General features: G+C 43.0%; 1 protein-coding gene across 2 annotated transcripts; it reads right to left on the bottom strand.

The window, feature by feature from the left end:
* Window positions 1-1,514: 1,514 nt before the first annotated feature.
* On the bottom strand, window positions 1,515-13,171 carry LOC125926666 (translational activator of cytochrome c oxidase 1). Of its 2 annotated transcripts, none has more exons than XM_049636326.1 (5): window positions 8,658-13,171; window positions 7,094-7,200; window positions 5,647-5,774; window positions 4,959-5,136; window positions 1,515-4,630 (listed from the first exon to the last, which is right to left on the bottom strand). In XM_049636326.1, exons 1-5 carry the CDS (start codon window positions 9,148-9,150, stop codon window positions 4,430-4,432), a joined length of 1,107 nt encoding a protein of 368 aa, XP_049492283.1. In that variant the 5' UTR covers window positions 9,151-13,171; the 3' UTR covers window positions 1,515-4,429. The 2 variants fall into 2 exon arrangements, with proteins under 2 accessions (XP_049492283.1, XP_049492284.1); XM_049636327.1 differs by having other exon boundaries at window positions 7,151-7,200.
* Window positions 13,172-13,188: the final 17 nt, after the last annotated feature.

The following is a 13,188-nucleotide window of genomic DNA, read 5'->3' as shown; positions in this document are numbered from 1 at the left end:
CAGAGCACCTAGTACTTTCTTCATCAAAGCACCTGTCCCACTCTGTTGTAATTGGCTTTAAAGGAAGTAGGCACAGAGACAGAAGCTGTCATTCAAATTGGTATGCCTAGCATCTTTCATAGTGCATTAAAAAAAACACTTTTTTTTGAATGAGTAAGTGAACCTCAAATGGGGAGGTCAGTAGTTGTAGCCTCCACAAGTATGTTATGTATCTTTTCTTTCTATATTCTCTCCTCACTCATTTTCCCCATGTGAAGCCTCCCATCTGTGTCATATCTTTTCAAGTCTGTTACCCTGGTTTTACACTGAGTAGATGCCCCTGATTAAATACCTGAACCATACCTGACTTCAAGGATCACGACCTGCCCCTAGAGCTCAGGGCCTCAGGCAGCCCTGTCATATACAAGCTGCATTACTACTTTCTTTTTTTTTCTTTCAAGAGCAGAGGGACACTTGAACACAAGATAGGGAACAATAAACACAAATGAATGCTCTTTGGGATAGTTCAATGAATTTGGTATAAAAAAAAAAAAAAGAAAACAAAACTACCACCTGATTTTCTGAAAATTCTTTTAATTCAGAGGTAAAGTAGAATATATTCAGGTTACCAGTTCAAACACTTTATCTGCATTGTTAAGGATTGATGTATACCTCATAGAAGATTTTTACAACCATGATATTTTATTTATTATTGACATTAACTTATAGAGAAAAACTGCTTTTCCATTTTGAAATTCCATTTCTATAAACTTATCCAAAGGAACCCTTTGCAAATGAGCAAAAGTAAGTAATGTTGATTGCAACATCCAGGATATATTGTGAAGTGAAAAACAAAAACAAAAACAAAAATAGTTTATAAGGCTGAAATGTAGAGGGCAATCACATTTCAGTTTTTAAAAAAATGTTCATTCATATTTGGGGGGGGGGGAGGCCAACATTTATTGAGCACTTATTATTGCCAGGCACTGTCTTAAGTGCTTAACATATATTAACTTACTTAATTCTCAAAATAGGCCTAAGAGATAGATACTATTATCCACATTTTATACATGAAGAAACAGGTACAAAGAGGTGAAGTTCTTGTCCAAGGTTGCTGGCAACTGGAAGAGTTAAAATTTATTCCCCAGCAGATCAGTTCCAATGAGTAGAATAATAAAGAGTAGATTGTTAATGTTGGTTGTATCTTACAAGTAAGGGGGTAGGGAAGTCCCCCATTTGAGGTTCACTTATTCAAAAAAAACCCAATGTTACCTTTTTGGCATAGTCAAAAGAAAGATAAAAAGAGGAAAAAGTAAAAACTACTATCCTGTTCAGTGTCCGGGGGTAGCATCAGGAGAGAAAGCGATTTCAGTCAAGACTAATATAGCATCTATCATAACATTCTCTTTTGTCAGACCTACTGGCTCATTTATTTCCTCCTCAGAACGTCTCCAGAGGAGTCCAGGGGACTTGTAAAAGTCTACAAGTTGCGATTTCTTCCAGTGTGAAGTTATACTGACTGTTGTACTATAAGTTTCAGAGAATAAAAAAAAGACAAAAAAATAACTCAGTAACTCATGGTTTTTCTATTGTTGGCTGGAGGCAAAGCCCTCATGGTTCCTATTTGATTCAGCTGGGGCCTCTGGCAGAGTGAAGGCAGCTGCAAAGCACATGAACACTTCTTTTAAGAGTCAAGGCTATGGACAGAACTGGCCACCAATACTCCCATCCCACTAAAAGGTCACTTGAAAGTGAGCCCAAGCCAGCTGCGAGGTATTGAATGATTTTGTGTTGCTAAGACAATGACCAAAGACAAGGTAAAGGCAAGCCAGGACCAGACCTCATTCTTCTGACTTTAAGGTATGCCTGACTCCTGGCCTCTCACATGTGGTCTCCCTAGTTGGACAATAATGTGACGAGTTTTCTTTTGAAAAAATGTTTCCCCTGGTAAAATATATGATTATAGAAAATAAAACTCAGTGATAACATCACCAGAGATAACCAGTTTTGAGATTTTGATACATTTCCTTCTGTTTTTTTTTTTTTAAGTTCATACATAGATATGACTAGATTTTAAAATTTGGACCATACTATACAGTTTTTCACATCTTTATTTTCCACTTGACATTATATTGTAAACATTTTCTGACCTAAAATATTCTTTGAAAAATAAGTTTTAGTAGAAGAATAACTCCTACCCTCTCTAATTAACTATTCAGTTAAATAGTTATTTAACTACTTAACCTATGTAGCTAAAGGGCTCTAGCAGACTTAGAAGCAGAACAGGTCCAAATAAGGTTTCATTTCTGCCTCTTCCATATTAACCTCAGGAAAGACTGTGGGGCACCACCAGGGGTCAGTGCAGAGCCATCTAGTATGCCTTGCTGGAAGAAATTGGTTACACAAAAATTATTAACAAATCCTACCTATTAGATTAGAGGAATGTTCACATGAGTAGCCAAGTTCCCGTCCAGAGATGGCTTTCCTGGTGCAGATGTCTCATATCAGAAATTATCACATTCCTCCAAATTATAATTATATTCAAAGTTTACAAAACAGAGCTATTTTACAAACCAAGGTCTATCAATAGAAAATGTAGTATTAGACCTATTCTCACCTGCTTGGTATGAGACCATTTGTGCATAAAATACTTGGCCTCATTATTTTATAGGTTTGCTGTGAAAATCAAATAAATAACATATGAAAGAATCATCTTATAAATTACAAAGCAGCACTTCAACTTTAAGTTACACTATTTTAATGATGTGTTCAGCAGATATTTGGATGAGTTATCTCCTATACAAACAAAATTCCAGGTAGTATCATGATTATGAAATGAGGTATAAGAGCATATGCTTTGGCATTTTCATGGTTTATTCATTGGTTTTCCTCCCCCTTGCCCTTGCTCTCCAACTGCTGAAGTCATGATGGAATTAGGAATCCTTTCCTAGAAGGAGGAAGTTATTATTTATAGCCAAATTGGTTTTTCTTCTTTTCCTCATTTACCTGAGGCTGCTTCAGAAAAATTACTGAGTTCAGAACTGGCTTAAAAAACTTGAGTAGGTGAATAATAGGGATCAAAAAGCTACTCCAGGCCTGACATGCTTGATGGGCTCCAGCACAGGTGCTTGGCACTCTTGGTCTCTCTAAACCCAAAAGTGACTCTGAAGAGCATAATGTACAAAGGGTCCTATTCCCCAGCTGTCAGGCTCTGACTCAGTCCTTCACCCTTCCTTCTATTCTCATTTCGTCTCCAGTTCCCAGTGCCCCATCATTTAGCAGCAGGGATGAAAAGGAGCCAGGGTGGGTGTTCTGGGGATCAAGCAAGTTTCAAAACCAGCATGGCATAGCCTTTCCTGAGAGCGGTCCAATCTGCTCACAGGTCCACTCTGACCAATCTCAGAACACATGGAAGGCTGGGCAAAGCAGGGCCTGGGAGTCCCTTATTATTGGCACTTGGGTTTCCTACTGGGTTAGAACCTTAAGCTCTCTGGCAGAAGCAGGGCACAGAGGCCACCTGAAGAGAACAAGGATGCAGGCACAGCAGCTCACACTGCCCTAGGATAGCTCCAGCAGACAGAAGTCCTGTGTCTGACCTCTGAGGTCTTATGCCTTAGGGCAGGATCTAACTCAGGGCACCAAATAAATAGCCTGTACTCCTGGTAAGTACAGGTCTTGGTACACAGGTGTTTGACAAATACTATTTGCAGGATCAGTGACAGGTTTAGGCCATTAAACCAGCATTAGAGCACAGAGTAGTACCCAAAGAGAGCTACATTTCTTTGGTCAATTAAAAAAAAAAAAGTTCTGGAGTAGTGGAACTAAACCCATAGATGTCAAAGGAAGTCAAGAGGGTTCCAACAGCTGGACGAAAACCCAGGAAAACAGAAGACCCACACAATAGCAGTGCAGCAACCCACATCAATCACCTTATTTATTTATTTTTTTCAATCACCTTATTTAAGAGTAGTTTCCGAGGTGCCTGGGTGGCTCAGTTGATTATCTGGCTCTTGATTTTGGCTCAGGTCATTTGTGGGACTGAGCCCTGTGTTAGGCTCCATGCTGAGCGTGGAGCCTGCTTGAGATTCTCTCTCCCTCTGCCCCTCTACCTTGCTCAGGCATTCTCCCTCTCTCTCTTAAAAAAAAAAGAAAGTAGTTTATAGTACATGGGTCCTCAGGGCACCTATCCTTCCCTGAGATCAGAGTCTGATTAGCTGGCTGTTTCCACCCTGCATCCAGGAGGGCTATGAGACATCAGCAGAACTGACAAAGAGGCCCCACAGAGATGTAGTGATTCCCTTGGCCTCAAAGGGCTGCAGGTCTTGGTTTTGTGTCTCCTAAGCTGCTAGGTCTCCAATCTGCTTCAGTCTCAGAGTACGCTGCAAAAGCCTGTGCTCCAGAAAGGGCTGCCAGTTGCCTAGGAAGGACCTCATGGGCACATACAGCCTGGTTACTCAATGTTGTCATAGACCTGGATCACATCCTCGTGGTTGCCAAGAGCCTGGATGAGAAGGGCAGCCTGCTCCAGGTCGGGGTCAGCGAGCCGCACCTTTGTGTTGGGGATGAATTCTAGCGAACAGGACACAGAACACAAGCCCAGCGAGTCCAGCTTCTTCCTCACTTGATGCAGTGAAGAGGCATCACAAATAAACTAGGGACAAAGGAAAGTCAGGTGAGGAGTCAGGAGGTAACAGGGTAAGGCCAGTCAGAACTCTGCAAAACCTGAATGCAATTACTATTATGAATCACCAGATTTAAGTTCTTTACGAGCAGAGATATAGTTTTCAGAGTTCTGAATCCTTCTCAAAGTCCTCAGTAAGCCCTTTCCAGTATTCACTTAATACATGTTTGTGCAATGTGTGAACTCTTTATGTCACCTGTACCCCAGGGCACAAAAGAAGAAACCGAGAGAGGCATGCCTTAACGTATCTATTAGGACCCTCTCAGAAGTCCACCAAACACTAAGTCTTCATACTCACTTTAAAAATGTTCTTTTCCTCTTCGTCTTCAGTTTCCTTGACATCTTCAGCTCCTGCTTCAATTGCCATCTCCAGGGCACGCTCTAGGTTCACAGCTTTCTTCTCTCGGTCCTCCACTCCAACCACGATCACCCCCTTTTTGTCAAAGGAGTGGCGAGCTCCATCAGCCATCATTCCCCTAAAAGGAAAGGAAATGCGCCAGACCGAATGCCTTTAGACTCAGCCTCCACATAGCACTGCATTCTAATACTCTTATTTCCCACCCAGCCTTCGGAGTATAGACATACATACTTCTGAAGGAGAAGATGTAGCTACGACCTGGCAAGGGAATAATCCAAACATATCTCCATCCCCTACTTTCTGCCCTGATTGGAGTTTAGTGGATGCAAAAACTTTGCTCATCTTTGAAGATTCCAGTCTCGGTGGTACATTTTAAGACCTGGACATTATATGGCTACACATAAGGAAAAATAGGTCAAAGAGCCCCTTCTACATCTAATGAAGAAGTCTTCTGGATCCTGCCTAGTACAGAACGAAACAAGGGAGAAGAAATGATCCCACCTGGATTCTGCTAAGGATGAAGTGTGCTTAAAACTTGAAACACCGCCAAGAACAACAGTATTTTCCTTGCAAAGAATTGGAACTTTAAGGCTTCATAGCCTTCCACTTTCCCTAGACATATACCTACCCGTTCTTGTTCAGGATATGTCTGATGTCTGAATGGCACTTGGAGCCACTGTTGGATAATGCCTCAATGAGCAGGGAAGAGCCACCAGGGCCTCGGCCCTCATACAGCAAATAAACACCCTTGGTTTTCTGCAATAAACAACATGAGCACATTTTCCTGTTTCCCAGTTCCCTCCTGCATCCCAGCCCAGAACACAGATAACAACTCCATGGGAGGGGCTCTCTGGAGTAGAGCTCAGACTCTCAAGTCTTTATTGTTGTCCCCCACCTCTGAGAGGTGGCCCTTGGGACCAACTTTTGAGGTAACTGAAAGTATAACCCCTTACTGGGAAGGGAGTCTGTTTCTCTGGTCCCTGAACAATCAGTCAGCCATCTCCCAGTTTCATTTCCTCCCTGTCCCACCTGAATCTCACATCTAACACACAACCCCCCCCCCCAACTCCCACCAAGACTCCTCCTCCTATGCCCACCCCGCATGAAACCCATCAGTGAAGTCTCCCCTGGGGTGCTGAGTACTGCTTCAGGAAATAGCACACCTGGGCCCTATCATAAGAACCACTGAAAATAGCAGGGCCACAAAATTCAAACAATTCATCAGAAGTCTAATGACCAATCAATCTCATCTGGACCTTCCATGCCACCTCCATTTATCCTTTGCCTGCACATTCAACTTTCACGACTCTCTCCAAGCACCCTGCCCTGCTGCCTTTCCAGGAACTCCCAAATGACAATTTCTTCCTTCCACAGCCCACATGAGGGCAGTGTTTATAAATGGTTAAAGAACAGACTCTAGAGTCTGTCTGGTTTCAAGTCTGTCATTTTCTGTGTGACTTGGTCACCTAATCTTTCTGTTTCCCGGTTTCCACTTAAGGTTGTTTTGCGGATTCAGTGAGATAACGCATACAAAGTTCCTATCAAAGTGTTTGGCCTAGAGTAAGCACTCAATAATTATTGGCTATTAAGATGATTATCATTCCTCAAATCCTTCCTACTTGTCCCAGAGGAAGAGGTGTCCTCTCACCTGGGCTCAAAGACAATTCACATAACTGGGCTCTACATCCTTGCCCCTCCCACCATCACTATTGCCCCTGTCTCTCTTTCTACTGGCTCTTCTCCTTTAGGGCATAAATATCTGAAAAACAAACCTTTTCTCAATCTAATATTCCCCACACTGTGTCCCTTCTTTCTCTCTCATCTCCTCACATACTTGGCTAAGCAGTCCTAGGTCCCTAGGCCATATGCTTCTGTACATTGTCTATTCATCCTATTCCTGATTATGCTCCCACAACCAATGTCCAAGGACACAGAGCCACCAGAAGGCTCTGTATTGAGGGTATCGACCACAATGCTACTCTTCTCTCTGATAATTTCAGAGTGTTTAGTGGCCTTCCAGACATGGGCCCTGGAGGGGCTGTGATCAATAAGAAAATGTCAAAGTGAGGACACACCCCCATTTTCAGTGATGCCTCAATCGTTGACTTGGGCATGTGCTTGCTGCGACACACCTCTAAGATGTTGGCCAGACTGCTGTTGAGTTCAGGGTTGGGGCCTCCTTCTGAGATAGAGAGAAAAGAGTGAGTGAAAACACTGCATTACAGCCAGGGGGAAAGAAGGGATTTTTGCCACTTTACCCACCTCCAGCCAGAAGAGCAGCAGGTCGCCACTTAGCTCTCAGTTCATTTAGAACATTAATTCAGCGTTTGAATACAGAAAGGTATTTTGGAAAAGAAGGTTCTAATTCACTCTTTAAGGGCGGATATCTTCCTGCTAGGTTTCAGTGAACACCACTTTGAATCAGGTAAGAAATGAAAATGGTACCAATATTTCCTGGACTTATTAATATCTCTTGCTCTGACACCACTATTTTGTAATTATTGAAACATTCACATGACAGCATGTAATCACGCTGTCTCTAAGAGTAGGGACTATATCTCATTATCTTGTATTACCAGTGCATATAACAAACATTCAATACTGTTATCTAACTCAGTATCAAGATTTTAGAAGAAAAGGAAGCAAAGAGAAATATCATGCATGAGTTCTAGGGGTAAACTTATATTTACTGAGTGCCTATTATGCACCAGAAATGACCTCAAGGTAGGCACTATCCCTGTTTTAGATTAGAAAACTGAAACTCGGGGAACCTGGGTGGCTCAGTTGGTTAAGTGTCCGACTCCAGCTCAGGTCATGATCTCATCATTTATGAGTTCGAGCCCTACGTCAGGCTCTATGCTGACAGCTCAGAGCCTGGAGCCTGCTTCAGATTCCGTGTCTCCCTCTCTCTGTCCCTCCTCTGCTTGCTCTCTCTCTCTCCCTCAAAAATAAACATTTAAAAAAAGAAAGAAAGAAAACTGAAACTCATCAAGGTTAAGCCATTTGCTCAAAGTCATACAGTTAGTAAGTGACAGAAACCAAGTCTTCTTGACTCCGAAGTCCATGATTTTTACAGGACTTGCTCTCCACTCCTACAGGTATCTGACACTAAATACAAAAACAAACAAACAAAAAAAGCCTTTCTACAGTGGCTACACAGTTGGAAAAAACCATGGTTGCAAACTTACCTTCGAAGAAAATGTGTCTTAGGAAACCCTAACAAAGCAAACTGAGTCTGGGCAACTAACAGCTTTACTCAACGCCCCTGCCACACAACCTATGTGCTACCAGATAGAGGGTTTGATTTGTCTCTACTGAAAAGACACACGAGTGACCTTACCCTTAGGGTCTGTTTCTAAGAAGTACCCAGCTACACTCTAGAATGAAGCCACTTTCACCATTATCATCCTAAGAGCAACTCTGTGACAAGCAGGCATACGCTCAGCATCTGGAAAGGTGAGTGGAGACCTACAGTGTAGGGAGGTGTTTTGAACGTTTATAAAGTGGGCAACGGTGAGTATTAGGAAAAGAAAAGAATATGAAGGACCAAGGATCGGGGTTGGCTCTGGTTTAGCTCTGAGAGGCAAGCGAGGCTTTGGGCGCGGAGAGAACAGCAGCGGACGACCGTCAGGTTCTTACCTTTAACCGCCAGGCGGATGCTCAAACAGAGTTTGGAGAAGATGCGACTCCTTTCGGCGTCCTTGGGACCCTTGATATGCCGGACTTTGGACCACTTGTTGTGCCCTGCGGGGACCGCCGCGCTGAGGTGCAGCGTCCTGCCCGGAGCGGGGTTGCAGCCCGTGGGCTCAGGCTGGGAGGCCGCGAGGGTGGACGGAAGAGCCGCCCGGACACCGGGGCCTTGCGCCCACAAGCACCGGGCAGGAACTCTGCTTAGGCTGACAGCGGCCCAAGACGCCATCGGCTCCGACCCTGGGCCAAGGTCAGCAAGAGCAGCCAAAGAGCAGCGACCACGGTCAGCCCGTGGTGTCCGCCAGAGAAACAAGCAGGTCCCGAGCCTGCGGCTACCTCCGCCCTTCACCGGAGACCCAAGTGCTCCAGGCCAGGCCGGGGAAGCAGTGACACGAAGCACCCTGCACCATCCCCGCGGAAGCCGGGAGTGGGTGCCCTCCATAAAGTAACACACTTCCTTTCCCCGGTCCGTTCCGGAAACGTGCCCCCATCGCCCGCAAAATCCGTTCCGCCTCGCGGTACTCGCTTGTTTGTCGTACCTGTGCAGAGCTGGGGCGAAGCGGGGCGACCTTTTTTTTTTTTTTTTTTTTTTAAAGGTGTAACTAATAGTTCACTTAGGAATTTATTATTGTTATTATCCAAGCTTCTTTGCGATGGGCTCGGCACTCTCCTCGTACTTTGCCGTATTAGAAACATCAGATTACTCCTAGTACTTCTCCCAGTTCCTTTGTTCAACACAAACCTGTCTTTGCTGGTATTTGTTCCACTTGACTTCACCTGGCTAACTTTTGTTTTCCTTCAAGATTCAGCTCAGGCATCATTTTCCACCAAATGGAAACATCTCCAGATTCTCCAGTCGGGTTCAGATGCCCTACTTTGTGCTCACATAACTCTTCATACACGTCTGTACCTTAGCACATAACTTTTTAATATAAACATGTTTATGGCTCTGCCACAGTATTAAATTCTTTGAGGGCAGGTTGGTACCCTTGTGTCTGGCACAGTTCTTCAGGTTTTTTGTTTTGTTTTAAACAGCTTTATTGACATGATTTACATGTCATACAAGTCACCAATTTAAAGTGTATAATGGCTTTTAGTATATGTATTCACAGATTTGTGTTGCCATCATAACAATCAATTTTACATTTTAGTCACCCCAGAAAGAAACCTTTTACCCATTAGTCATTGCCCATTTCCCCCCAATTCCCTCAGTCCTAGGAAACCACCAATTTACTTCTGCCTCTATGGGTTTGCCTATTCTGAACATCTCATGTGAACAGAATCATACAATATGTGGTCCTCTGTGACTGCCTTCTTTCACTTAGCATACAGTGTTTTTAGGGTTCATCCATGTAGCATGTGTCAGTATTTCATTCCTTTTAATTGCCAAAAAATATTCCATTGTATGGATATACCAATTTTATTTACCCATTCATCAGTTGATGGACATTTGGGTTGTTTCCACCTTTTGACTATTATGAATAATATTGTCATGAACATTCATGTTCAAGTTTTTGTACAGACATGTTTTTGTTTCTCTTGGGTATATAACAAGGAGTGGAACTGGTGGGTTGTATAGTAACTCCATTTAACCTTTTGAGGAACTGCCACAGTTTTCCAAAACAGTTGCATTATTTTACATTCCCACCAGCAAGGTATGTTTCCACTTTTCTGTACATCCTTGCCAACACTTACCTCTTTTTGACTATAGCTGTTGACATCCTAGTGGGTATGAAGTGGTTTCTTTTTTTTTTTTTTTTTTTTTTTAATGTTTATTCATTTTGAGACAGAGAGACATAGCATGAGGGGGGGAAGGGCTGAGAGAGAGGGAGACAACAGCATCCGAAGCAGGCTCCAGGCTCTGAGCTGTCAGCACAGAGCCTGATGCGGGGCTCGAACTCACGAGCTCTGAGATCATGACCTGAGCTGAAGTAGGACGCTTAACCCACTGAGCCACCCAGGTGCCCCATGAAGTGGTTTCTCATTGTGGTTTTGATTTGTATTTCCCTAATGACGAATGATGTCAAACATCTTTTCATGTGCTTATGAAAATACTATTCATAGATAGTATTACTTTTTGTAATTTAAAAATATAGTTTAATATAAATGTTACTTTGAATAGCAAAAAGCAAATTAAGAGAATTTATAATTGCAAATAAGCCTAAAGGCCAAAGTGAAGTTTGAGGTTGCCCTTGTCCAATCAGCCTAAGTCTACCAAGGCAAATCTGTAGTTCAACAAAGTCAGACTATAGACTCACTGCAACAAGGAAAACTGCACACCATAGGGATGGTGGGGTGTCTCACCAAACAAAGGAAAAGATAATTATAATATAGTATATGTACTAGTATACATATAGTATGGACAAAGGTGGAGGTTAGGCGAAATTTCAATGAAATAGAGTTTGATAGGTTCAAAGGAACACAGAGCTGTATGAAAAGTGGGTGAACATCAGTTCTGGACTGCAAAGCAGACAGAGTTTAGTTTCTGTGGAAACTACAAAGCTAAGTGGGGAATGCTATATTCAAAAACCCCTGCTCTGAGGTTCTATACCTGGCTGGAAATCAAGGCTGCTTCTCTGCCAGTGATTTGGATTCTCCAAGCAAGACTGTAGGTCTTCATTCTCACAGATATCATTTCAAACAGCAAACTTTCTGACAGTCTACGATTTTAGAGAACAAAGCTTTTCAGTGAATTAAAAAAAAAAAGAAAGTAGTCACTGTTATGACACAGATATGCTTGGGAGAAATATTGTTTCTTGTTAACTTTGCAGCTGCTTTTATCTGTGTCTCTATCTGTGATGAACAGCAGGGCGGAGTTTTACTTTCTCAGTCTGAGCTAATACTTAACTGTTCTCAAGATAAATTCACAGATGACTGAACCATTCTAGAGCCTGGTGTTCAGGATCATTGAAGTCATGGTATGACAGAGATATAACTATTTATCTGCCACTTTTATTTCCTCTTCCAAGGCACACAGGAAGATGATCCTTCTTGACCTTCCTTGGAATCATGTGACTAAATCTGGCAGATACGGGCAGAAGTGAGTAAGCCACTTCCAGACCCTATCTTGAAAAACGTATCTCTCCCTCCCATATGTTCTGGATGATCTAGCTGACCAACCTCCAAAGAACTTCATGTAAACAAAAAGTAAAATTTTGTCATGTTCAGTCTGAGGCTTGGGGGTTTGTTCTTGCAGCTTAGCCCAGGCTATCAAGATGAATAATGCCAGTATTGCCTCTCCCAGTTCTCCCCTTAAAAAACAAAGAGCAGGAATCTCATATTTCCCATAAAATACATGTTGTCAGACCATACAGCACAATTCTAACAGAGCCAGAAGGTGCTTATTTTGCCACACAGTTTAAACTCTTAGAGTTGCACCCTTCTTTCCCAGACTCACTGCCATCCCCGGATCAACGCTTCCAACACAATGGCAACTACTTGCCAAATACTGCCTCATGGCATCAATCACAATTTGCCCTTCTTCTCTTCTCTTGAAATGGTTAAACATGAGCACAGAATGAAAATAAAAATAAACGGAGGGAGTGTTCGTCTAGGACCCAGAGCATTTGAATAGCAGTGGGGATAGGCGCTCCTCCCTCCTACCAAATTGGGGCGTAGGCTGAGCAAACTGGCCTGGTCGCGGAAACCCTAGTTAGCCATCAGAACCTGGTGTCCAAACCCCGAGGGTCTGGGAGTTATCATTTGTCATCTTTCACAGCCAATAGTTCACTGAATCTTATTACCCCATCTCTTAAGTCTCTTCGGTTATGCCCTGTCTTCTCCTTCCTGCTGTTCCTGCTTGAGTTCAGGCTTTTACTTTTTCTCATCTTGATTATTATAATAGGTGAACTGACTCCATTTCACCTCCTACTCAGGCATTTTTTTCATGGCCTCCTAAAGTGCAATTCTGAGCATGACTTCCCTCTATGTAAATTTTCCAAAGTCTCATATAGGAGTTAAGGCCTGAACATTCTGCAAAGCACAAAAGATTCTGCTTCATCTGACTCCTGCTTACCTCTCTAGCCTCATTTCCTGCCATTCCCCATACAAAACCCCATATCAACTTCTATTTCTCTGAATATGGCCATACTATTTCTTGCCTCTAGAGTTGTATGTGGATATTCTCTCTGCCTTAAATGTCTTTCCCTATTCCCGGAGAACTCCTACTCAGCCTTCAAAACCCAGTTCAAACATCCTTCATCTTGTGAAGTTCTCCCTGACCTCCTCTGGCTCCTACTCAGATCACCCAGGTGATCACCTCCTCTGGGTGATCACCTCCTCCTCAGGAGGCAGCCTGTAAGCCTAAACATACCCATTATTGCATAACACTGCCAGTAACTGTTTATGTGGATGTCTCCTCTGGGAGACTGCAAGTAATTTGAGGGCCATGGCCCCTGGCATAGGGTAGATGCTCTGTGTTTGGTTAAAGGTGATGAGTCAGGCTGTCAGATAGTGTGATGGGCTGGGGCAGACTCTAATC

This window comes from Panthera uncia, chromosome E1, assembly GCF_023721935.1.
Source record: "Panthera uncia isolate 11264 chromosome E1, Puncia_PCG_1.0, whole genome shotgun sequence".
Classification (NCBI taxonomy): Eukaryota; Metazoa; Chordata; class Mammalia; order Carnivora; family Felidae; genus Panthera; species Panthera uncia.
This window is presented reverse-complemented; position numbering and strand designations above follow the sequence as displayed.